Below are 27342 nucleotides of genomic sequence, written 5' to 3'. Positions count from 1 at the left end.
GGAGTCAGAAATGCTAAAAACTGAAGGTATGCCTAAGGTCCATTGAGGCACATGCTTAAACAGGACAAAGAAGTACATATTGAGCCTAAAACAGGGAAAGGGTCCAAAACAAGGAGATAAACCCAGCACAAGCTGTATGGCCTCTTTATCTCTTAGTAAGCAACTGTTCTAGCCCCATGGCCCATTGTTCTGTGGCCAAGTAGGGTTTGCAAGACTGTGGGCATAAGGCTGTCTTTTCCAAAAGGTTTGTGTTTTTTTTTTTTTTTAATTGTGGTATAATACGTATATAATTTACCATATTGCTGCTGCTGCTAAGTCGCTTTAGTCGTGTCTGACTCTGTGCGACCCCATAGATGGCAGCCCACCAGGCTCCTCTGTCCCTGTGACTCCAGGCAAGAATACTGGAGTGGGTTGCCATTTCCTTCTCCATTGCATGCATGCATGCTAAGTCGCTTCAGTTGTGTCTGACTCTGTGTGACCCCATGGACAGCAGCCCACCAGGCTCCTCTGTCCACGGGATTCTTCAGGCAGGAATACTGGAGTGGGTTGCCTTCTCCAGTATAATTTACCATATTAGCCATTTTAAAGTGTGTAGTTCAACAGCATTAAGTATATCCACATTACTGTGCAAACCACTGCCGCTATACATCTCTAGAGCTCCTTTCCTTTTGCAGAATTGAAGCGCTATACCCATGAAAGCACGACGCTCTGCGTCCTGTTCCCAGCCCCTGGCAGCAAACATTCTACATCTGTCTCTATGAATTGGGCTGCTCTGGATACCTCATCTAAGTGGAATCTCACAGCATTTGTCTTTTGGGGACTGGCTTATTTCACTTTTCATGATGTCCTCAAGATTCACCCAAGTTGGGACATATGTCAAAATTTGCTTCTGGTAATACTGAATAGTATTGTGATGTAGTTTTTAAAATTACCAACCAATATCTTTACTAGTTACAGGTTTATTCAGCATTTCTATTTCTTCCTGAGGCAGTTTTGGTAGTTTGTGGCTTTCTGAAAGTTTGTTTATTTTATCTAGATTATCCAATTTGTTGGTAAACAGTATTCCTTTATAATCATTTTTATATCTGTAAAGTCAATATTAATGTTCTCTCTTTCATTCCAGATTTTAGTAATTTGAATCATATTCCTTTTTTCTTCAGGGTAGCTAAAAGTTGGTCAGTTTCTTTGTCTTTTTCAAAGAACAAACTCTTGATTTTTGATTTCTTTGATTTTCTCTATTGTTTCTCTATTGTCATTTACCTCTGGTCTAAAATATTTACTCATTTTTTTTATGCTAGCACTGTTTTTAGTTTGCTCTTCTTTTTCTGTATTTTTAAGCTGTGAGGTTAGGATGTTGATTTGAAATCTTTCTTATTTAATGTAGGTGTTTACAGCTATACATTTCCCTCTAAGCACTGCTTTAGCTGCACTCTAGAAGTTTTGATATGTTGGTTTTGTTTTTTTCATTTTCATTTACCTCAAAGTGTTTTCTGATTCCCCACAAACATAATCCCTTGTGATTTCTTTCTTAGGGGTGTGTCATTTTCCACATTGAATTTGTCCTTCTGTTGTTGATTTCCAATATTCCATTGAGGTCAGAGAACATACTTTGTGTGATTTCAGTCCTTTGAAACATACTGAGATTTGTTTTATGCTCTAAAATATTGTCCTGGAGAATGTTCAGTGTGCACCTGAAAAATATATTCTGCTGTTGTTGGGTAGAGTGTTTTTCAGATGTCTGTCAGGACTAGTTATTTTATGGTGTTAAGTATTTTATTTCCTTGTTAATCTTTAGTGCCGTTGTTCTGCCTGTTGTTGAAAGTGCGGGGTATTGAGGTGGGGTATTTTGTTGCCTGTTTCTCCCTTCACTTTTGTCAGTTTATGCATGAAATATTTTGGCATTCTGTTGTTAGATGCATATATGTTTTAACTGTTACATCATCTTGAAGGAGCGCCAGCTGAACTCTGCCTGCGCAGTGACTATCAGGCAGCGGGTGTTTACTGTCACGGCAGGCTGCTGATTTTCAAGGCTGCACTGAAGGTGGAGAGCACGCAGTGGGAATAGGGCAAGCTAAAATGCCGCAAAGCTTGCTGTTCTTACCAAGATTCAAGCATAGTCCTGAACAGATAATTTTGGGGTTGCCACAGTCCTTTGGCTAATTTCCAGAGTTCTGAAAAGGTTGATTCTGACAAATTTTGTCTGTTCTTTCATTGCTTTTGCAGAGAAGGGAATTTTCAGAGGACATTATTATACCCTGCCATTTTCAGTGATATCACCTTTTAATACATTTTAATGCTTTAAATCCTTAGCGTAAAATATTCACTTTGTAGCCTATATTTCATACTGTTTCTGAGACTCATCACTCTCTAGGCTCTAAAACCCTTCTCCTGCTGCTTTTGGCAACTCCCTTTACTCCACACTAACTGGTCCCTGAACAATTAAATCTCTCACTTAAGTTTTTCCCATATCCTCATCAACTCTTCTAAAACTTGATTCCCCTCCCCCCGATTTTACCTGCCTCTTTCTCATTCAGAGACAATAGTGAGCTCTTACAGGTCCTCACTGTTCCACCTGTAACTTTGCCACAACCGCACACGCCTGACTCACCTCTCACATGAAGAGCTGCTTAAGGTAAATCTCTTTACATGTGCATCCCCTTGGTAGAGTTTCTCCATTAACCACCCTCTCTTTTTTGAACTTTCATTCTCTCTGTAGCACAACAAAACAGCCCTGAAAAATACGTGGACCAAAAACTGTGTACCATCCTCTGTCAATCCTTCTCTTCCTATTGCAGTAAAACTTCACAACAACTTTCTCTCAACGCTAGATCTCTCATTTCAGTGTAGAGTTTCATTGTTTATTTTAATCATATATTGCTTATTTCCAGATATTAATTGAGCATTTTCTTTCAGACACTATTCTAAACGTGGGGTACAACAGTGAACAAGACTTAATCCCTGTTGGTACAGGACTTAAATTCTAGAAGGGGAGACAGACAAGAAACATACAATGTGTTCTCAGAGAGGAATAAGTGTAGTTAGAACCTAAAGCAGGGTAGATGATAACTAATAAGGAGAGGAAGCGCTACCTTTGACAGTCAGGGATGGCTTCTTTATGGGAGTGGCATTTTCACAGAGACTTAGTCAGTGAGCCAGCTTAGGGAGGATCTTCAAGGCAGAGGGAGTAGCAAGTATAAATGCTCTAAGATGGGAAGCAAGGTGTAATTGGGCCCCACAAGAAAGTCTTGGTGATTTGGGAGAACCTGGGGCAAGACAGGAGGACGGAGAAGTAGGCAGAAGCTAAATTGTGTAGGCCTTATAGGTCCTGGTGAGGAATTTATGTTTTAGCCTGAATTTGTTAGGATGTATTAAAAGGTTTCAAGTAGGGAAGTGATATGATATGCCTTCTCATTAAGTCAAAATTAAATTCACTCAGAAATACCCAAATATAGCATGTGAGACTTTATGTACATGTATTTGAATTACCATCATGGGAGTAAATTGTTTCCCCCACAACCCATGTTGCAAAGAAAGAAAGGACTATTAATTTTTTTCAACAGGAAGAGGCTAAGAGCTTCTGAGATTCTTGCTTGTGGCTTCAGATTTCAATTTTTTTAGTATTGATAATTGTTGTTCAGTCACCCTGTCATGTCCGCCTCTTTGCAGCGCCATGGACTGCAGCGGGTCAGGCCTCACTGTCTCTCACCATCTCCTGAAGTTAGCCCAAGTTCATGTCCTTTGCATCAGTGATGCCATCCAGCCATCTCATCCTCTGATGCCCCCTTCTCCTTCTGCCCTCGATCTTCCCAGCATCAGGGACTTCTCCAGTGAGTCACTGTTCAGATGACCAAAATATTGGAGCTTCAGCTTCACCATCAGCCCTTCCGATGAGCTTTCAGAATTGATTTCCCTTAAGATTGACTGGATTTAATCTCCTTACTGTCCAAAGGACTTTAGGACTCTTCTCCAGCACCACAGTTCGAAGGCATCAATTCTTTGGTGTTCTGCCTTCTTTATGGTCCAGCTCTCACAACCATACGTGACCACTGGGAAGATCATAGCCTTGATTATAAGGTCCTTTGTCAGCAGAGTAATGTTTTCAACACACTGTCTAGGTTTGTCACAGCTTGCCTGCCAAGAAGCAATCCTCTTCTGATTTCATGGCTGTGGTTACCATCCACTGTGATCTTAGAGCCCAAGAAGAGGAAATCTGTCACCACTTCCACCTTTTCCCCTTCTATTTGCCATGAAGTAATGGGGCCGGATGCCTTGATGTTAGTTTTTTAATATTTAGTTTTAAACCAGCTCTTTCACTCTCCTCCTTCACCCTCATCAAGATCCTCTTTAGCTCCTGTTTGCTTCCTGCCATTAGAGTGGTATTATCTGCACATCTGAGATGGTTGTTGTTTCTCCCACCTGTCTTAATTCCAGCTTATAACTCATCCAGCCCAGCATTTCTCATGATATGAGAAATGCATATAGGTTAAACAAACATGGTGACAGTAGGCAGCCCTGTCATACTCCTTTCTCAATCTTGAACCAGTCAGTTGTTCTAACTGTTGCTTCTTGACCCACATACAGGTTTCTCAGGAGACAGGTAAGATGGTCTGGTATTCCCATCTTTTTAAGAACTTTCCACAGTTTGTTATGATCCACACAGTCAAAGGGTTTAGTGTAGTCAATGAAACAGAGGTAGATGTTTTTCTGAAATTCCCATGCTTTCTCTATGATCCAGTGAATGTTGGCAATTTGATCTCTGGTTCCTTTTCCTTTTCTAAACCCAACTTGGACATCTGGAAATTCTTGCAAGATTTTAAGCATGACCTTACTAGCATGGGAGATGAGTGCAATTGTTCGATGGCTGGCACATGCTTTGGTACTACCCTTCTTGGGAATTGGGATGAGGATTGATCTTTTCCAATCCTGTGGCCACTGCTGGGTCTTCCAGATTTGCTGACATATTGAATACAACACCTTGATGGCGTCATCCTTTAGGATTTTGAATAGTTCTACAGTAATTCCATTTTAATATTTCCAGATTAATAATTAATAATAATCATGATCATTTTAAGGAAAATGTTGGGATGAATATCACAGTAATGTTGCTTTGTTCATTTGCTACATATCTGTGTTTATTCCACATGCAAGATACTACTTTGTATTGTAGCCCTGTATTAGGATAAGCAGAGACCTTACCCCATGAGTTCTTTTGACTGAATTTCATGAAGATGATAGCTCCACTTCGTCAACAGATCTATGTAGTTTTTTGACAGTTGAGATGAGTTTTTTCTATTCTATTAGCACTCCTCCTCCTAGTTCTCATGGTGGATAGTAGCATGCGAGGAAATGACTGACTAAGGCTAGGGAATGCAAGAAAGGGACAGGCACAGTGACCTGGACCAGTGATCTTGGAATCGTGAGGAAAAGGATCAAACCAAACATGCAACAGATGAGTGAGTCTCTACATGCCTCGCATACCAATGTCACAGCTAAGATTAAACTGTCTCTCTGAGTGTGTGTTATATAGTCCCATTTCAGTGAGACTAAAAAGTTCACATATGATTCTCAAGCTGTGTGTTGTTGTGGGGAAACCATTTAGATCTTTGGAGTTCTAAGAAGTCAGAGACTCCAGTCTCTCCTGGGTTCTGGCCTGAACTGACTCGTGGCTGTGACTAGAACACGTCCCTCTCCAGGACTCAGTTTCTCTCCTCTGTCAAATAAAGTTATTGGACTGATCTTTAATGTCTCTCCAGCACTAATGTTTGATGATTTAGTGAGTCTAAGGATTGCCTTTTGGGGATAGGCCTATGCAATAGAAATGATAGTAAAACTCAGTAAAAATTCAACTGAAAATCCTCTGCCATTTGTAGCCTGATAAGAATTATTTAATATCATGAGAACTCATCTGGCTTAGTAGGAGCTCTTGAGTCTTTTTTAAAATATATATATTTGTATGTATGCATTTGGCTGTGCCAGGTCTTAGTTATGGCATATGAGATCTCCAGTGTTTGCTGAAGCATTCAAACTCTTAGTTGCAGCATGTGGGATCTAATTTCCTGACCTCAAACTCGGGGCCCCCTGCACTGGGAGTGTGAAGTCTTAGCCACTGGACCACAAGAGAAGTCCCAGAACTCTTGATTCTAAGTGGATCTAATGATTATGTCAAAGACAAGATGAATCTGTGATGACAACAAAGCCAGCTATGTAAAGATTTCCCCATATGGATGGCTAAAGAGAGTGGGATATAATTGAGATTAAAAAGATATTTACAAAAACCAGTGAATTACCTCAAAATGAGATTCCTTTTTGGCTTGTTCCACTAATAATAGTAATAGCCTAATCTTTTGCTTTTTTTAATTTAGCTTCTTGACTATTGTCCTGTTAGCTAATTAGGCCCTGATTTATAGCCTATGTAAAAGTAAATCTCCTCTTAGGACTTCTTAGTAATATATGTGAATAGATTTGCACCTCCTAGTTTTGAGCCACTTGAGCTGTTCACCTCATAGGGGATTGGCCTGCTAAACTCTTATTTCTGAGCATTCCAAATACCAACATGTAAAGCTTGGTATTCTTGAGATTTTTTATCCTTGCAACTGCCAGTTCATCTGAAAGATGAGTGAGAACATGAAATGTTTTCTCTACCATGTTTTCACTTCTTTGCATATATAATAAACATGCCATTTTAGTAAATCAGTATGTTCCCCTCGTTGGAGGAGTCCCTTTCATTCCCTTCCCGGTAACACCCAGAGACAAAGCATAAGGTTTAGTCGCTGTGGCTTTCCAGCTTCACATCAGAATCTGGAAAACACAAGCCAAAGCTGCTGAAAGCAGTGATCATTTTCCTTCTTTAAACAGGATAAATACAAAGCCGGTTTCTTTATATATTGAATATATGTAATAATTTTTACAGGGAAAAATAACTTTTTCTCTGATATTCAGCTTTAGGAAAACGTGTCACATAAAAATTTTTGTATTTGCCAAATAGACTTAACTGCATTTGAAAAGGATAATATGCTCCGTGTTATTATCTTATGAGGCATACTTACAAATCATCTAGTGGTAAATTGTTAAATATGAATTTTTAGCCTATAATAGAAACAAAAATTGTTTCTCAGATATCTTGGGTAATTCCTTCATGGAGCTGAAAGACTGTAAGTCTCACCCTTGACTCAAAGAAATGTTATTGCATGTGGTTAAAATAGTTCTCATATAATCATATCATTAGCAGGAGTAAAGTAATGTTTCTTTGCATAACTTCCTGAAATTCTTATACTACTTGTGTAAGATTAAATGTTTAATAAGCATATTCAAATTTATACTTCCAAATGAATATTGGTTCCTTTGAAATAGTTTCCTGGGAAAGTTATGCAGTAATTTTAATGACGTTATTGTTGCTGCAAATGGTTTGTGGTCCCTTCTTTTGAAACTGTTTGCAGAGCAACTTAACCTATCTGGTAAAATTCATGGTAATTTAAATTCACTTATTTATGCATCTGACAGATACAGAATATGTACTCTCTGCTAGTTGTGCTAATTTATAGATTGATGAAAAATCAAAACAACATGACTCCTGTCTTTATTATGTTTATAATATAGTGATTTTATTTTTTGGGAACCACCAAAAGCTCCGTTTGGTAAAGGTGAAGGATATTAGTGAATACCATTTTAGTGAAAAATATTATGACTAAGGAGATTTTTTTTTTAACCCCATAAAGTAGTTTTCAAAATAGTATCAGAGAATTTCAAAAAAACAAAAAAACTATTTTGTTCTAAGATAGCTTCTTTGGAATATGTTGATTGCTTGTCATGGTACCTAATTTGAAGGTTAACATACATTCAGATAGATGTTAACATTGCCATTTTACTTTATTAATTTTTATGTGTATTTTGAACATTATACTCATCAGCTTCTGTTTGGTTAATATGAAAATTCTCAGATAAGGTCCTGGTTTGCCTTTGAGAAAACTGTTAAACAAGTGAGATACCTAGATATGATCGTCCTATTGATCTTTAGTTTTGTGTAGGTATTTAAGTTTACATAAAGTACAGATACTTAGCTGGTCCTTCACTACTTTCCTTCAGTTTTTGCATGTGTATGATTATACACTTGGGAATAAAATGAAAGTGTCTAGTTATGCTTCATCTGGAATTACAATTGTATCATAAATAAAATTGGACTGGAAAGCTAATTTTACCCTAGACATCCAATTCATGTTGTAAATAGAGGGAAAAAAAGTCTCACAGTGAATGTCAGAGGAGGGGCCCAGTGCACTGTTCTGGTAGCTTCATTTGTTGTAATACAACATGTTTGTCTCCACAGGAGGATCTTTGGACGTATATAGAAAAATTCCAGAGCATGTCCTTGGAAGAATTGCAGTGGCGGTGAGTATATGGCTTCCACTCTATGACATTTGGATAATTTATTTGTGTTAGTCAGGCATTATTCTCCTTATAGCCTTAGGATTTTTTGTTTTTCTTTTTCCTCAATCCCTACTGACTGTCAGGGTCTTCTTAACTCTCTCATCGTTTTTGTCCTTTCTTCTTTTTGTAGACCAACCTGTAATAATGACATAGAAACATGACGGTTTTCAGGCTTATGGATTTTTTTTTTTTTTTGGCCACACCATGCAGCTTGCAAGATTTTAGTTTCTGAACCAGGGATTGAACCTGGGCCCCATCAGTGAAAGGGCTGACTCCTTACCACTGGACCGCTCGGGAATTTCCTGCATATTCTGATTTGTGCTAATTCATGTGTTTGCAGGGATCTTACTGCTCTTATTAATCAGTAAAATTTCCACATCTTCAAAAAGAAAGCTGTTTCATTGACATTTTGTAGTTACAGGCATACAGTTAGAAAATACGTGTAAAGCCTAAATTATTAAAGTAAAACCATCTGCGAGGAAATACTACTTTAGTCTTAAAGATTTTTGTATACTTTTTATGGACTTGGTTTTTAATTTTTTCACCATCTGTATCTAGGAATTTATTCCTTTTGTAATTAAAAGAAGTTTTCCATTTTTCTGTATTCACTAATAAACTGATGAAGTATATCAACTAAATTAACATTATTATTTAAACTCCAGATTTCAAATTTGGAATAACATAGGCTAAACACTGTCTAAGAGAAGTCATGGGTGGTGTAATAGTAAACAGTTGCTAACCTAAAGGCACTCTGATAACTTAAGCAGTTTAATGCAGAACAAAGTGATTATACCATGTACCATTTAATTAAATGGCTGATTTTCGCATTCATTATACATCAAACTGACAACTCAAATCCTTTAATCCAACATGGACCCTTATTTAGTCTTAGTTCATTGTAATTCACAGCTTTCCTTTTTTCTTTCCAATTATTAGTGTGAACTGCCCAGGGTGATGAGAACTTTCTTTTCTGATGCTATTTCTGCTAAGTAGCTTCTAATCTACATGTTTAGGTAGATGAGTATGAAATTCGAGTACTTAAATCACCATTTTAGATGAAAATAAAAATGTTTCATTTCCTCTTTTAATCTCAGGGGGAATGAATGCTTTGTGGCTTTTGGCAGTTCTTGGCTCTAAAGTTTAATAACACGTATAATAAAGGGCAAAAAAAAAAAAAGAGGGATACCAATTGGAAAAGAAAAAAGTATATGAGTTCTCTATACTCAATTATCTATCAAACTTGGCTAAAATAGGAATCTGCCTTCTTCAGAAGAGAAGCTTGTTCTTCCTGGAGTTCATAAATCTTGCCTCCCTCTTGTGTAGGGCAGCCGCACAAGGCCATTGGTATTTTCAATTCTCCTGAAGTGGGAAGCCTGTGAAGTGAATGGAGTCAGAAAAAAAAAAATCCAGCTCCAATACAGGGCTTACCTATTGGGTAATCGAAAATATGACAGTGGTTTTAGTGAAAAGCATTTAAAATAAATGCCAGTTAACCTTCACGGTAACTATAGATTATTGTACATATTTTAAACATGTGCGAGATGAGGTACAGCAAAGTTAAATAGCTTGCCTAGAGTTCTGTAATTAATCAGTAATAATCAGAACCCAGGGCATTTTAACTCTGGGCCCCATATTCTTTCCCTCTGCTTTCCTAAGAGAATGAGAAAAAAAGAGGAGGAAACGAAAGGAAGAACAACATTTAAAATTAAGAGAGAGAAGTATAAATGAGAGAACATGAGAGTAACAACACACACTGCTTCAGATTCTTCTCATGTCTTAGAACCTCATCTTGGCATCTCTCCCTTCCCACAGTAACTTTATTTTCTGAATTCTAATAGTCTGGCATGTTGTACAGGTCCACAGATCCAAGGTTCATTACAGAATAGACCCCTGTCAGCCTTTATAATATGTCGTTCACATTTTCTGTTGATGGATGTATGGCAAGAGAGTATTTTCCCAGACAAAGAAGTCCATATAAACTGGTTGATTTCAGCCTTCCAACTTGCTCAGTGATTTTTTTTCACTTTGTTTGAATCTGGCCTTCCTATAAAAAAGAATGCTTTTCTGCCTCTCCCTGCCATCTAACACATTTTATTTTTCCTCTTATTCCTGAAGCAGTGACACTGTGTACTGTGAGTGCTAATGTTGATTGAAGTTGTCCCTGAAACGATGTGCTCTTGACATGTCAAGGAGTGAGTGATTGACAGCAGATATAAGTACTTCTAGTGTCAAGGCTTTGTCAAGCCATTGTTGTGAAACCTAGCTTACTGAATACCAATAATACCCTCTAGATTTTCAATGAACAGATTGCTAGCTCCCTGTACACTTATTTTTCTTCTAAAGGAAAATGTAGTCTATTTTGACAAAGTTGGAAGAATAGTATTTTCTTTTTGAATCTCCAATAAAACTTTTAATTTTAGCAAGTATCATAAAATCAGTATTTGTTTTTACTTTTTTTCTGCCCAGTAATCTGAATATGGTGGATTGACTTTGCCTTGTATGTTTCCTGATTGTTCATTTTCTGTGGGACTAATTTTTAGTGGTGAGCTATCTTTAATGGGAAAGCTTTATAATATTCAACTAAGCTTAGGTTGAGAAATTTAACCTTGTTTTCAGAACTCAGAGGGTGATTACTAAATAAGATGACCTTGTCCTTTGCTCAAGGAAGATATTGTTTTTATTGTTAATGTTATTTTTTATAAGCATTTAAGGAAATATTTTTGTCCTGTTTCTTCCTTCTGTGTTAATTATTGCTATTTTAATATTTTCTTTTTTTTATTATCTTGCTGTTCAGAGTACATGTGTTTTATAGTAATGCCTAATTACAATAGTAATTCTGAATTAGTCTGAATTCTGGAAGAAATCATTTACTATAAATATGTATTCTGTTCTCTTAAAATAGACAAATATATCATAGAATTGATTATAATGCATTAGCAAATTTTTCAGGAGTACATTCCACTCTGAGAATAATTAAATATGTTAACTTCTGCTCAGCATTAATTGATATAGATTTTATCTTCTACATTTTTTGTATTTAGAAATTGAGTTTTTCCCTTTATATTTCAATTTTTAATATTGCTGTTAATCTTTTTTGATCAACTAAAATCCTTGCATATTTAGCGCCAACCCTCTTTCCATCATTCTCAAGATATGTAAATTGCCAGTTACGTCTCATAATGGTAGTTTTTCTTATATTCCTAACTCACCTAAAAATGTCTATAGTGATGGACATTTAAAAATTCTTGCAGTGGATCCTCTATGACCCACCTCCCAGAATATTGGAAATAAAAGCAAAAATAAGCAAATGGGACCTATTGAAACTTAAAAGCTTTTGCACAACAAAGGAAACTATAAGCAAGGTGAAAAGACAGCCCTCAGATTGGGAGAAAATAACAGCAAATGAAGAAACAGACAAAGGATTAATCTCAAATATATACAAGCAACTCCTGCAGCTCAATTCCAGAAAAATAAATGACCCAGTCAAAAAATGGGCCAAAGAACTAAACAGACATTTCTCCAAAGAAGACATACAGATGGCTAACAAACACATGAAAAGATGCTCAACATCACTCATTATCAAAGAAATGCAAATCAAAACCACAATGAGGTACCATTACACGCCAGTCAGGATGGCTGCTATCCAAAAGTCTACAAGCAATAAATGCTGGAGAGGGTGTGGAGAAAAGGGAACCCTCTTACACTGTTGGTGGGAATGCAAACTAGTACAGCCACTATGGAAAACAGTGTGGAGATTTTTAAAAAAACTGGAAATAGAACTGCCATATGACCCAGCAATCTCACTTCTGGGCATACACACTGAGGAAGCCAGATCTGAAAGAGACACGTGCACCCCAATGTTCATCGCAGCACTGTTTATAATAGCCAGGACATGGAAGCAACCTAGATGCCCATCAGCAGATGAATGGATAAGGAAGCTATGGTACATATATACAATGGAATATTACTCAGCCGTTAGAAAGAATTCATTGGAATCAGTTCTAATGAGACGGATGAAACTGGAGCCCATTATACAGAGTGAAGTAAGCCAGAAAGATAAAGAACATTACAGCATACTAACACATATATATGGAATTTAGAAAGATGGTAACGATAACCCTATATGCAAAACAGAAAAAGAGACACAGATGTACAGAACAGAATTTTGGACTCTGTGTAAGAAGGCGAGGGTGGGATGTTTCGAGAGAACAGCATCGAAACATGTATATTATCTAGGGTGAAACAGGTCACCAGCCCAGGTTGGATGCATGAGACAGGTGCTCGTGCCTGGTGCACTGGGAAGACCCAGAGGGATCGGATAGAGAGGGAGGTGGGAGGGGGGATCGGGATGGGGAATACATGTAACTCCATGGCTGATTCATGTCAATGTATGGCAAAACCCACTACAATATTGTAAAGTAATTAGCCTCCAACTAATAAAAATAAATGGAAAAAAAATAATAAAAAAAATAAAAATTCTTGCAGTAAATTTTTAATAATAGTGGTGTGTCCTTTGTATCTGATACCTAGTTATGAATAGTCAGCCTTCAGATTGTTAAGTTCACACTCATGTGCATACAGGATCAGTGGGTATGAACAAAAACATATGTATGTCCTTTTATAATATGAAATTTCTATATAAAGACTTTTGAGACTTTTATTGATCAAATTTCCCACACAGAAGGTAGCACTGTCACCCATATACTTAAGGTCTCAGAAACATCTTTTCAGTATCTTACTCGACTAATTATTCTTAATTCAGGCTATTAAATTTTAAAAATCCAAACTCTAACTCAGATGTTTGTATTTTCTCTCTTTATTTCTTTTACATGCCCTTTTAATATTGTCTACGTGATTCCACACATATACTTGCACCAGCCAGTCAGAATGGCTTGTGAGGATCATCATCTTGATATAGTTTGTTGTTTCCTACCCTAATGTCATTTTAAATGTTTTAGGGGAAAGTTTTTATTTGGAATAATTTTAAACTTCCAGAAAACTAGTATTTGGAAATACTAAGAATTCCCAAAGATGCTTCACCCAGACCCCCCAGTTGTTAACAATTAACCACATTTGCAAATGTGGTATGTTTGTGAGTGTGTTTGTCGCTCAGTCGTGTCCAACTCAGTGCACCCCCATGGACTATAGCCCACCAGACTTCTCTGCCCATGTGATTCTCCAGGCAAGAATACTGGAGTGGATTGCTATGCCCTCCTCCAGGGTATCTTCCCGACCCAGGGATCGAACCCAGGTCTCCTGCCTTGCAGGTGGACCTTTTACTGCCTGAGCCACAGCATGGGTTTCCCAGGTGGCTCATTGGGTAAAGTTTCTGCCTACGAGACAGGAGATGCAGGTGGACGCAAGTTCAATCCCCAGGTTGGAAAGAGCCGCTGGAGAGGAGCATGGCAGCCCACTGTAGTGTTCTCGCCTGGAGAATCCCTTGACAGAGAAGCCTGGCAGGCTACAGTCCATGCGGTCACAAAGAGTCGGACACGACTGAAGTGACTGAGCACGCACTAGGCCTGTGCACAATTACTGCACGCATGCACGCACGCACACACACGCACGCGTGCACACGCATGCATGCACGCACGTGCGCACACACAGACACTGAAAACTTTTTCTGTTTTATTCTTTATTTTTATTTTTGGCTATGCTAGGTCTTTGTTGCTGTGCTCAGACTTTCTCTGGTTTCATCGCGTGGGGGCCACTCTCTAGTTGTGGTGCACAGGCTTCTCATTGCGGAGGCTTTTCTTTTCGTGGAGCGCAGGCTCTAGGGTGCATGGGCTTCAGTAGTTGTGACACATGGGCTCAGAAGCTTGGCGCACAGGCTTAGTTGTCTTGCAGCACGTGGGATCTTCTGAGACCAGGCATTGAATCTGTGTCCCCTGCATTGATAGGTGAATTTTTAACCACTGGACCACCAGGGAAGTCCCTATATAGATTATTTTCCTGAAACATTTGAGAATAAGTTGTAAGTATCATGACCTTTTACTCCTAAATACTCCAGGTGTATTTTCCTTAAGAACAAGTATATTCTCTTATGTCACTTCTATATACTGATCAAAATCAGAAAATTAGCACTGGTACATCGTTATTATCTAATCAACAGTCCTTATTCAGGTTTTGCCAGTTGTCTAATAATACCCTTTATAGACCAAAAGAAAAAGTTTTCTGGTCCAGCATCCACTCTAGGATTATACATTATAATAGTTGTCATGTCTCTTTAGTCTCTGTTAATCTAGAAGAGTGTCTCAGTGTTTCTTTGTCGTTCATGACCTCAATGTTTTTGAAAAACACTCTGCCCCAACACTCTGATCATATATTTTTACCTTGGCCTGAATGCTTTTTCCACTTTTCCTCACATTAGTGGAATCTGTTGCTCAGAGCCTGGCACTTCAATAAAGCCCTCTTGACTATTGTCAGGGGAAGCAGCCTTTACTCCATCCATTGCCTTCATTAGTTAAGTTTTTTAAAATGTCTTTTCTTGGTGGGAGGGAGATTCAAGAGGGAGGGGACATAGGTATACCTATGGCTGATTCATGTTGATGTTTGGCAGAAACCAACACAATACTGTAAAAGCAATTATCCTTCAATTAAAAGTAAATTTGAAAAGGAATGTCTCTCCTTGGTCATAAATGTCATGACTTAATTTGTTTTTTCATATGCGGAAGTATAGAAAAGAAGTGAGAATCTTTGTCCCTTTTTCCTGTCCCTGTCCTTGCCCCCCCGCCGCACACTACCACTGAGAACTTTGGTGTAACTGGACTTAGAAGTCACTTTATGTGCACACATACTCATTTCTTTCATACTGTATCCTCAGAACATGGTGAGCTTATTAAATGAAGGAACCTGTAGCTTGTACATTCAGTATCCCCACAGTGCCCAGCATAGAAGGTATTCAATAAATGCTTGTTGGTTAACAGACTTTTGAAGGAAGAAATTATGGTTGATATGATTGTGTGTTTAAATGTGGAAAATTCCTTATAAAAACCATCATTGACATGTTTTCTCTTTCTTAAATTTAGGTTGTTAAAGGCCTTACTTATTTGTGGAGTTTAAAGATTTTACATAGAGGTATGTACTGAGCTTACAAGCTCTGACTTATTTGGGGGTGGGGGTGGGGAGCTCTCTGGATACCTTGATTTTTAAAGTGAATTAGATGATCTCGTATGTAAGCCAGGTGATATATTTGATAGTCAATAAGATGGCTCATTCATAAATGTTATTTTTTAAAAATTTTATTCCTTAACAGCTCTGATATAGATTATATACTTGGTATTATATTTATGTGAATAATGTTTATGAAACACATAAAAGGTTATTTCACAGTATTTGGAAATGACAAGATCTTATTTTTCTTTAGTTAATGAAAAACCTTCACTTTCTAGCAGTTGCATCCCTTCCTTTTGTTAACATTTCAAATACCCTCATGCATCGTTTCTTAAGAGGCAGCTTCACAGACCTTGAAAGTGAAACTCTAAGGAATTGGTGAATACATCAGCAATTAGTCTCCTAAGTCTATTAACAGAATACATGAAAAGAATACCAGGTAACTGTTGAATGTTGCAAAAGGAACCTCCTTTTGCACTTTTTAATATTCCCAAAATGTCTGAATTCATTTGGAGCAAATTATTAAGTGAGAAACAGACTATAAAAAAGCAACTTCAGTTGGCCTAATGTTAGTAACTACTGTTTAAGTTTACACATCTGTTCAGCCTAGCTTTATGCGCATTTGGAGAATGCAACAACATGCACATTAGATGTGATTAAGGGGAAGTTTTGTTTGTTTTTAAGGTATAAGCTGTGAAAGAGAAGACAACTGATGCCTTCAGTTGTAGCATCGCATCTGTCACTAAGGGTTTTTGTTGTGATTGTGGTGGTGGTTTTAATATCCTAGTGATTCCAAATTTTTGTTTAAATTCTCCTTCCTCTTTTGAAGAGGGTATGTAGATATTGACATGTAAAACTTTCAGTTCAATTCTTGAAGGTGTTTATGCTGATTAAATGGAGTCATAAATCAAGTTTTTCTTTAAAGCCAGTCCACTCTATTTCTGAGTATATAGTTGGTACAAAAGTTATATGTAGAGAGAGTGAACTAAGTGTGTCAGAATTATTCTTCCTGGGAATAAATAAACATGTAAATACATCTGGTGGGTGAGAAAAAGTGGAGCATTGTCTCCCCTGGGATTAAAAGAGAACAGTCTTTAATGTAATATGACTTATATTCCTCCCCTGTACTCCTACTGCCCACACTTGCCAACCCATAAAGTGGTTATAACCATTTTAATAGGAGTTAACACAGTGGTCACTTCTTGTCATTTTATTGATTTTTATTAACATCTGCTATCCTTTTGACAAAGGAACTCAAGGAAGTCATCAGTGCTCTGCAGCAGAACCTTTGTTTAAAGGCCTTTGCCATGGAAATGCAAATGTTATTATTAAAGTGACCCTTAGGCTCATCCTGTACTCTGGGCATACAGCATAATTCTGCCTTATAGGGAATTCTCACTAACAATAACTTTCTACGAGGACTCTTAATAGCACTAAGAACTATAGTAGGTAGGGAAATGCTGTTCAGTTTTAGCTTCACTTTTTGTCTGGAGGAGTAGTGGCATTTTTCATTTGCAATGTTGTCTTGATAGACATTTCTAATGGATTTACGTCTGGATGTGAAAATAATGACTGAAGTGTTGGCTAGAGTCTTATACCACCACGCTGTAGTCTCTGTGAGCAAGTGTAGTTGACCGGAGCCTCTCAGGCAGGGAGGTCCTTCTCCCCAGCTCTGGATGCAGTGTGGGTTGAGAAGGGCTCTTTGAGCTGTGGTATATGAGGGCGTTAGTGGTTTGACTGATTAAGGTCATAGAGGTTTCAAAAGGAATCCTACGCCTGTGGTTCTCTTTTCAGTTTGTGCTGGCCAGTCCAGTTCCCACAGAGAGTAACCCCGATAAGATGCCACTGGTTATGGGTTAAGGTTATCGGTGAGAGGCTGAGTGGGGATTTTGGTAGTGGGCCAACTAACCCTCTCAAGGAATTTCCATTTTTAAAATTTACTTGTTTAACTGAAGTACAGTTGATTTACGACGTTGTGTTCAGGTATCCAGTGTGTTGTGTTCAATGTTCAGGTATACGATGTTGTATAGGATACAGCAAGATGATTCATTCATACACAGATTTTACACAAATATACACAGATTTGTACAAAGATATACAGATTCTTTTCCCACATAGGTTATTACAAAATATTGAGTATAGTTCCCTGTGCTATAGAGTAGTTCCTTGTTCGTTATCTATTTTATATATAGTAATGTGTATATGCTGCTACTGCTGCTGCTGCTAAGTCGTTTCAGTCGTGTCCGACTCTTTGCGACCCCATAGACAGCAGCCCACCAGGCTCTGCCGTCCCTGGGATTCTCTAGACAAGAACACCGGAGTGGGTTGCCATTTCCTTCTCCAGTGCATGAAAGTGAAAAGTGAAAGTGAAGTTGCTCAGTCATGTCTGACTCTTCGCGACCCCATGGACTGCAGCCCACCAGGCTCCTCCATCCATGGGATTTTCCAGGCAAGAGTATGGGAGTGGGGTGCCGTTGCCTTCTCCGAATGTGTATATATTCAGTGTTAAATAAGTACCAGTAAGTGAATGTGACTCTGTGTCTCTCTCGATGCAAAGACTGATGAATTACAGTGCAGATGGACAGTTATTCCCCAGTAACTGTGGGTACTCAGCTATAGAAACAGTGTTCTGTCGTAGTTTACCTTATTAAATATGTATGTTTAGCTTTTGAGTTTCCTTGTTATTTGTGGAAATTTTTACCTTCTGGATTTAAAAGTACATGTTTTTTATCGGAGAGTGGAAGAAGCCAAGTGTCCCTGGAGACTTTTGTAAAGCTTTGTAATGAGAAATTTACTCTAGATTGAGTAGTTGTTGACTTAATATTTTAGAGGTTTTGTCCATATTTAATAACTTGGATTTCATAAAAATAAGATTAAAGATGCCTTTATATTTACCAAAAGCTATTTAATTTTCTCCTTGATTAAAAAATTGTAGCTTTCTAGATCAGTTCAATCAGGCAATTAAAGATCAGAGCTTTTAAGTTCGGCTAAGGCAATTAAGTAGGTAATATACTTTTTTTATACACTTATGCTGTATAGGCTATTGCTGTACCTTCTTAAAAGCACATATCCTTGTTTTTGCTTTCTCGAAATGAATGGGGAGGGGAGTTCTAGCTGAATGTGTGTCATGTTGTCAAATCAAAGACAGTGGTCCTTCTCTGGCGGGGGTTGCGGGGGAGCCCGGGACAAGTGCTGTGAGAAGACAGAGCGAAATGAAGACAGTGAAAGACAGACACTAAGAAGTGAGCTAAGCCTCCTTTCCTTTGTCTTGTCTGAGTACCTGTGTTCTCCTCTGATAGTTGCTTTCTTCCCTACCAGCCGCTGTCCCTAAAAGCCAGGATCCTTATACTTAGGAACACAAATGTCGAAAGATTAAGAAATGGATATGTATTCAGTAAGAGGACAAACTGTTTCTCACATTTCAGTAGCTTCCTTGAAGTATAATGGTCCTGGATTTGTGACTGTTAAAAAAAAAATTATGCGTATATAAGTATGTAATATATTGTGGAATTTATATTATAAAAGATAGCTAATGGCTTCCAGACAAGAAAATTGAGCCTTTCCTACAGAGCAAAACCTCATGAGGACTGTAGAGCAGAATGAAGCCTGAGCAACAGCAGGGACAGGCCACCCATCCGTCCTGTGAGCCTTGTTGGTCTGGCAGGTCAGGTTATTTGTGTATTGTGTAAACTGGAAATTTTTTTAGGAATTGAAGTGTATAAGATCCCACCCACCCATAGGGGATCATCATATATTATATTCAGTCAGGTTTTACTGATGTTTATTTTGTTCTTTTCACAATCTAGTTAATGTGATATATATGAAAGTTTTTATAAACTATGAGATAGTGCAGGTATGTTTTAATTATATAAAAAACATTATTAGAATTAGCCACTTTATCCTGTTAATAAGCTTATCTCATTTCCAAATCAATCCAGGGAGAGAGTTTATTCTACTTTGTATTACTAGGTCAAAAATTATGAAAATCTTTTCTCCAAGAAAAGCATGTGATATCACATGAAGACATAATTATTAAAACTGTTTGAAACTTCCACCAAGATTAACTACTGTGGAAAAAATTGTCTTTATTAAAAAGCATTTGTGTGAGCCCTGTAAGCATAGCATGTACTGACTGAGTAAAAACAAAGAAAATGAACAGTGAGAAAGTCTGTTAGGCCAGATCCAACATCACAGCAAATATTGCAGCTTAACTTCAAAACATACATCGCCACTAATGAGGTGAGAGCCCTGCATATTAATAAACCTACAGCTCCAGTCACAGCCATCATTACCCACATCAAACATAAATACAAGATTAACACCTATGCCATTTCTTTGGAAGATGTGAGAATGCCCTGGCAGTAACTGCTTTCTCTTTCCCTGAGGATAAAAAATAGAAATGGAACGGTAATGAGAATAGAACTTGGATTAAGAAAATAAAATTGGCAGTCAGGCTGGGGCAGTCTTACACAGATGGAGGAGTTTATAGAAAGAAAAAAGCCTAGATAGTTGGTGTCCCAGGATATTTTTTGTATATACGATCCTGGTTAGTTTCATTAATTTTATCTAATAGGAGAGCTTTTTCATATTTTATATATATACATACATGTGTATATATATACACACACATATATATGTATATATATGTATGTATATAGTTGTATTACTCTGAAGGTGAATGCTGCCCAAACAGATTTATGTTTGGAGAAACTAAGTCTCATGGTTTCAATATACATGTTAGAAATTTTATTTTCTACCCCTCTTATTTTTTTTTTTTTTATAAATCTGGCCTCAATACTTATCTTCCAATTGGTGTTGTCATAGACACCAAAGCCAATTTTTTAAAATTATTTTTTAATTGAAGGATAATTGCTTTATAGAATTTTGTTGTTTTCTGTCAGACTTCAACATGAATCAGCCACAGGTGTACATACATCCCCTCCCTCTTGAACCACCCCCCCATCTCCCTCCCCATCCCACCCCTCTAAGTTGATGCAAAACCCGTTTGAGTTTTCTGAGACACACAGCAAATTCCCATCGGCTATCTATTTTACATGTGGTAATATATGTTTCCATGTTCCTTTCTCCATACATCTCACCCTCTCCTCCCCTTTCCCCATGTCCATAAGTCTGTTCTCTATATCTTGTTTCTCCAAAGCCAATGTTTTTAGTTTGTTCATTGAGCAACTTTTTATCTCAACTATGTTCTAGGCACTTGTCTGTGTAGTTGGAATATATTGATTTACATAAAACAAAATATTCTGACACTCATGGAACTTACATCTAGGTTGGGAAGCCATCCATAAATAATGAACATAATAAAAAATAATAAATACATAGTATGTTAGAGGGCAGTTATTAATATAAAGAAAAGAAAAAGTAGATCAAACTTAGCAGAAGCAAAGGACGGGTTGCAGTGTTCATCAGGTAGGTCTCACAGAGATGAGGCTGAAGCCAAGGTTTAAAGGAGGAGAGTTACTAGCCGGGAAGGTGTATGGGAGAACAGAGCAGAAGATACCAGCAGGATGTGCGTAATATGTGCATGGAACAGCAAGGAGGTCAGCATGTCTCACTGAGGACATGAGATGTTAGGCAGTGTCACAGTGACCAGGTGAGTTGTAGAGGCTCCGTCGTGAAGATGTGGAAAAGTGGTCAGATTCTGAATATATATGTAAATGTAGAGTTAGAATTTCCTGGAGGGTTACTTAGGGATTTTAAGAGGAAGAGAGGAGCTAAAGTTGCTTCAACTTTCAACAATAGCTCAATGTGATAAAAATGTTTCCTGCCGCATTTTTTTCCTGCTAAAAGAGAGACTTTCTTTAAAATTAAGGAAAAAACTGGTAATATCAAGTGCTGACAAAGAATACAGAGCAACTGGACTCTCATACATTGCTGGTGGTAATATGAAATGGTCCAGCCACTTTGGAAAGCAGTTTGATACTGTCCTCCAAAGTGATTTGGCAGTCCCACGCCACATGGCTTTATGTATAATAGCTTCAAACTGGAAATGACTTACGTGTCTTTCAGCTGGTGAATAATAGACTGTAGTACATCCCTACATGGAATGCTACTCAACAATAATAGGGAAGAAACTGCTGATTCATGCAGTGACACATGCATCCTGACTTCCTTATGCTAAGTGAAAGAAGCCCGACTCAAAGGGCTACCTATTGTGTCACTCCACTACATAACATTCTGGAAAAGGCTAAACTGTAAGGATGGAAACACATTGGTGGTGGCCCAAGGTCAGAGGAAGAGTTGACTGTAGAGCTGTGAGGGAGTTTGGAGAGATGTTGCAAATGTTCTGTATCTTGATTTTGGTGATGGTTATATGACTGTACACGTTTATTAGAACACTTAAACTTACACATCTAGAGAGGGTGGATTTTACTGTAAATTATATTGGACCAACCCAATATATCAAATCAAATCAGTAAATCAAACTTTTTTTAAAAAAGGAAGAGGAAAAAGGCACTCTCTTAGTTCTTGGCAGTACAGTGGAATTTCTACTTTAGAAAGAGGTTTCCCTGCCTAAAGAGACAGACCATTCTTTCAAGGGGTCTGGTTGATTCTGTCTTTATTACCATATCTTGTGATGCCTGAAAAGTCCTACCTAGGTTTGGTCTAGCAACTCACTAGCTTGGGGGAAAAAAAAAAAGAAAGAAACCCTCACGGTTTAAAGGACATTTGCAATGTCAGAAAGAAAGGGGGTGGCAAAAGAAAGGGAGCAGAGGGGGAAAGGAAGGAAAAGAGAAGAAAGTTGCTGTTGTCCTTGGTCAGCAATTTAGAGCATCTGGAAATTGGACAGATTTTTCTTTCCTTAGTTAACCCATTTTTCCCCTCAGATATTATTTAAGAACTGCAAATGTGCAGCACTGAATTGGCCTGACTCGGGCAATTTTAAAAGTTCAATTTCTAAGAGGGAATAGGCTTTATGTAAATTCCCAATCCAGTCCTGCTGACCGACTGCCTCATTGTGTGACCCTGGAACAGCAGGTGACTCCTGCTCTCTAGGCGTCAGTCAGTTTCCTCATACATATGATGAAAGGGTGTCTGGATGATCATTCAGGTTCCGACAAGCACCAGGATTCTGGATTCTTTGCTTTGTGACAGAAGGCAATATGATATCTTAACAAGGTACAAAGCAAGTGAGGTATGGAGAAGAAAGAAAACAAATGAAAATCCCTGAGAGTAGATTTTTCTATGAAATTGTAATAATGGTAATAATAACAATCATGAATATTAATTAGGCACTTACTCTGTACCAGGCCCTGTTTTAAGTACTTAATGTGTACAAACTATTTTGTGTTCCTTCAAAATGGGGAACTCTAGGAAATAAATATTTTAGAACTAAAGAGGCTTAAATGCAAAAAAATAGTTAAGAATTAAAGCAGTGTGGCTTATCTAAGAATATGGTTGCTTTCTAAATCAAACTGATGAAATCAAATCAAAAGATAAACACTTCACGGGGAAAAAGTTTTTAAACTGTAAAGTATATGGAAAATAAAATATTATGAACAAAAAGTTACAGAGACGATATATAGGGTCACAACTTAGATGGAAAACAAAGGAATTCTTTTTTAAAAATCTTTTTATTTTGAAATAATTGTAGATCCACAGGAAGTTGCCACCAGAATGCCCTCAAGGGCACCCTTTTTAAGGAAGGAATGTGTAGGAGAATTGGAGGCTGATAACTCAGAAGAGTCTAGGCAGCTGAATGTTATGTATATTTGCTAATACCTGTTAAGTGAGATCAGTGTAAATTTTAAAACTTAGAGAGTGTTATAAGAACATTTGTTATATTTCAAGTTATGTTTTATTGTTTTATTATTTTATTAAATGAAAGAAAAGGAATGAACTGGTAGAAGTAAAACCTCTGAATTCCTTAGAAAATGAACTTTGATGTCAAGGTGGTAGTTTTAAAAGAATACTTTAGTGTATATAAAAGTTGCGAATTGTGATGGGAAAAAGTTAGGAATGATCGTTTGCTGGATTCTTTAGGGAAAGGATTGTTGGAAGACATTACTATCAATAGGAAACTCACCTGGTTAAGTATTGTATGAAGAAATGTAACATACACAGATTTTCATAACCTTTTTTGCAGAGTTTTACACAGTTGGTGCTTACCCATAGGTGAGTTTTATTTTTGCTATCTAGAGGACCAAACACAGGTTTTAAAAAGACTGGTTTGAGCAACCCGAGGCATTTTAAAAGAAACCGTCCCCAGTTGTTTTATGTTGTAGTATGTGATGATGAGAGGACTGGCATGCACGGGCTCCTTCCTTGGGCTTTGTGACTGCTTAATCAAATGTGTCTGGAAGGAGGCGTTTATGTTAAGCAAGTGCTCATGGTGGGAGCACAGTTGCATCTAGGCTCCTGTTCAAATCCTTTAAATATTATCCTTTAAATGTATACATTAATCATATGCCAGTGATGTAGTAGATAGTAACTTATGAGCATTTGTGGGTTTGGAGGGGGAAAAGAAGGTTTAGCCCATTAGCTGAGGTAAACAAACTAGTTCAGTGACTCTGGGTTGTTGGTTTTATATTGGATATACATAACCTGGCAAGTATCTCTTACTTGCCACACAAATGAGCGTCTCTAAAAATTAAGCCTCCTTACCCACTTTGGTCATTCATTCTCTTTCCCCCGGGTAATCACTAGAAATTTCTGTATTTCTGGTAATGATTTTCAAGACAGGAAACCCCATGTAACATTACTTAAAAGTGTTTTTTTAAAGATTGTATGTCTAGGGTATATAAAAAGCTATCAAAACTCAACAGTACCCCCCCAAACAATCCCAATAAAAAATAAACAAAATATTTGAAGAAACATTATACTGAAGAGGATATACAAATGGAAAAAAGCACAGGAGAGGATTTCAGCATCATTAGCTGTTAAGACAAAGCAAATTAAAGCCACAGCAAGGTATTACTACACACCTGCCAGAATGGCTAAATTTTTAAAAAATAACGATAACATCAAATGCTGGCAAGGATGCAGAGAAATTAGATCACTAATACATTGCTGATAGGAATGTATAATGATGCAGCCCTGCTGGAAAACAATTTAACATTTTTAAAAAATCTAAACATGCAACTACCACATGACCCAGCGCTTGCACTCCTGGGCACTTATCCCAGAGAAATGAAGACTTACGTTCACACAAAAAGCTGTACACAAATATTTACAGTAGCTTTGTTCATAACAGCCACAAACTGGAAACAGCCCTGACATCATTTATGAATGAATGGTTAAACAAGCTGTGCTCCCTTCACACCATGTACTACTAGTCAGCAGTAAAAAGGAGTGAGATTTGGATATACACAACCTGGATGAATCTCCAGAGAATTATGATGAGTAAAAACAAACCTAGTCCACAAAAGATGCTGTATGACTCCATTTTTATAAAATTCTTGAAATGAAAAAATTTCATAAATGGAGAGTAGGTTAGTGGTTTCCAGAGGCTAATGAGAGGATGCAGGGGTAAGAGGGAGGTGGTGTGGCTATAAAAGATGTGGTGATGGGCACATTCTCTGTCCTGACGGTATCAGTGTCAATATCCTATTTGTTATATTGTACTATAGATTTTCAAGATGTCACCATTGGGAGGAAATGGGTAAAGGGTATACAGAACGTCTGTATTCTTTTAACTGCGTGTGAGTCTACAATTATCTCAAATTAAAAAGCTTAATAATAAGAATGAATATGTGGTTGTTCTGTGATTGTCTGTGCTGGGGTGGTATGGTTAATCAGAGAGGACTGATATTGTGGACTTAGTTTTTCTTTCACCCATGCATCTGTGATGGCATTTGTCATAGGCAGAGCCATCGCTTTTAGGACATTTCTAAGAAGGTGAGGACCCAGGGAGATTGCCATGCAAACCGCTTTGCCTTCATTCTGAAAATGAGTATCAGTGAAAGCCTTAGGGAAGAGAAGTCATGTTCAATGCAGGAAGGGATTACAAATAGTCTGAGAGGGTATTTAGTCCCCTGTAAATACCTACTCTAAGATCCTTTTGCCTGGCTGGGGATTGGGATTTAAAGTAGATTATGTTGTCATTGTGTGTTTCACTCATAGTTCTTTATGGCATCCAAATATATGCCCCTCACTGTAGTGGTGAGCTGCTGTCCAACAAGCCAACATGAGGCCCTCGGTGGTCTGTTGCATGTTTGAGTGACCAAGCCCTGATCACAGCTTTGTCTTTTAATCTATGAACTTTCAGGATTTCTTCAGAGGGGGAGAACAGCTGTATGCTAGGTAGTTCCTATTGGTAGAGGGTTGGAGGCCAGTTAGTTTGTAACACTGATTGTGTGCCAGTGTATATTTGTTAGGTGAATAAATTGAATCACAGTTTTCTGAGAATAATTTTTTTCTCCTGGAATTTTTTGTAGTGTAGCTTATTTGGAAGTCATCGTTTGTTCCTCTCTGTGTTACTAAAGCAAGATATTTATCTTCAGATAGAATATTCTGCCAAGAATGTTTAGCAGTTAAACCTCCATGGCTGTCCCTTTCTCCAAAGGCATGATTTAAGGTGATCAGCACCATGGAAATTAAATCCATTCTTTTGCTGTTGGGGAATTAAATTTCTTCTGCTTTGGATGCAGTAATTATTATTGTTAGTGATATTATTCTTTGAGTGCCTTATTTGTACTGTTATATTAGATCTTTTGTGTGTATCATTTTATTTAAGCTTCTTTATAACCTTGCAAGGAAGGGGTCATTGTCTTCCCATTATCAGATGAAGAAACTGAACCTTAAAAAGGATACATAACTGAATCAGGAGAAAAGTGATAACTGGTTGGTAGCTCTAGATTTAGGGTCAGATCAAGATTTAAGTTCTGCTTTAGCTTCTTAATATAACTCAACTATGTGACCTTGGATCAGTTTTAACCTCTTTGAGATCATAGCACTCTGTCTGGCACATAATAGCTATGTTATAGTTCAAATTACTGCTTATCAAGACAAGCAGCAAGAGGTTAAGTGAGAGAATAGTTAGAACCTTCCTCAATCTTCTCTCCTATATCTACTTTATGTGACAAGTGGAAAAAATCTAAAATAAGCATATGATAAAGATCAACACAGCTATTCAAGGCCAAAACTGGGATAGTAACCTAGCCCACAAATTCAGATGATATTTATCTCATAAACATAATGTTCTTTGCTTGTGTTTAAGAGTTAGGATTATAAACTCTAGTTGTGTGGCTTTGAGCAAGTAATTTCACTAACTGGAGTCTCAATTTACTCACCTATAAAATGGGGTTAATAATAGACCTATCTCAAGGGTTATGATGAGAATTAAACAAGCTGCAGAATACATACGATGATAAATGCATTTAGCCCAGTGCTTGGCGTATAGCAAATGCCAGAGAAGTATAATCTGCCCTAATTTTTGTTATGCTTTAGAGTAATTTACCACAGTTGGTCTTCTGGACATGCTACTCCAAGTCAAGTCTATAATCAAAATGTATCTTATAATTTATTTATGTGGTATTCTGTTGCTTCCTTTCCTTCTTTGCAGAAAAGATTTTGTAATCATAGGAATCTTACTCATAAGATACATAGGAGTATCTTAGGTTCGTGGGAAGTAGGTAGTTAAGAGCTAGGGGCAGAATATAGTTCCCTTCTGACTCCCAGGAACCTGTTCCTCCATACCTGGTATTTCCCATGCATCAACCAGAGAATGTTGCTGGGTAGGATCTAAGATCCACCTTGTTAGAAGGGAGCCTGTTTTACTTACTACTAAAAGGAAGGCAGCATTGAGAGGCCTAAGCCTTTTTGCCTCTGATATTAGTCTTATAGATGCCG

General features: G+C 37.7%; 1 protein-coding gene across 6 annotated transcripts in view; it reads left to right on the top strand.

Moving 5' to 3' along the window:
* The window catches only part of MAP2K5 (mitogen-activated protein kinase kinase 5), a 260879-nt gene that overhangs the window by 100920 nt on the left and 132617 nt on the right, over positions 1–27342 (top strand). For all 6 annotated transcript variants that reach the window (XM_043919835.1, XM_043919834.1, XM_043919831.1 and 3 more), the window contains 2 exons: positions 8321–8382; positions 15450–15498. In XM_043919835.1, coding sequence (XP_043775770.1) covers positions 8321–8382; positions 15450–15498 — 111 coding nt within the window. The remainder of the gene's footprint in view (positions 1–8320; positions 8383–15449; positions 15499–27342) is intronic.

Source organism: Cervus elaphus, chromosome 12 (assembly GCF_910594005.1).
Source record: "Cervus elaphus chromosome 12, mCerEla1.1, whole genome shotgun sequence".
Classification (NCBI taxonomy): domain Eukaryota; kingdom Metazoa; phylum Chordata; class Mammalia; order Artiodactyla; family Cervidae; genus Cervus; species Cervus elaphus.
Note: the sequence above shows the minus strand (reverse complement) of the source record. Positions and strands in the feature narration are given on the sequence as shown.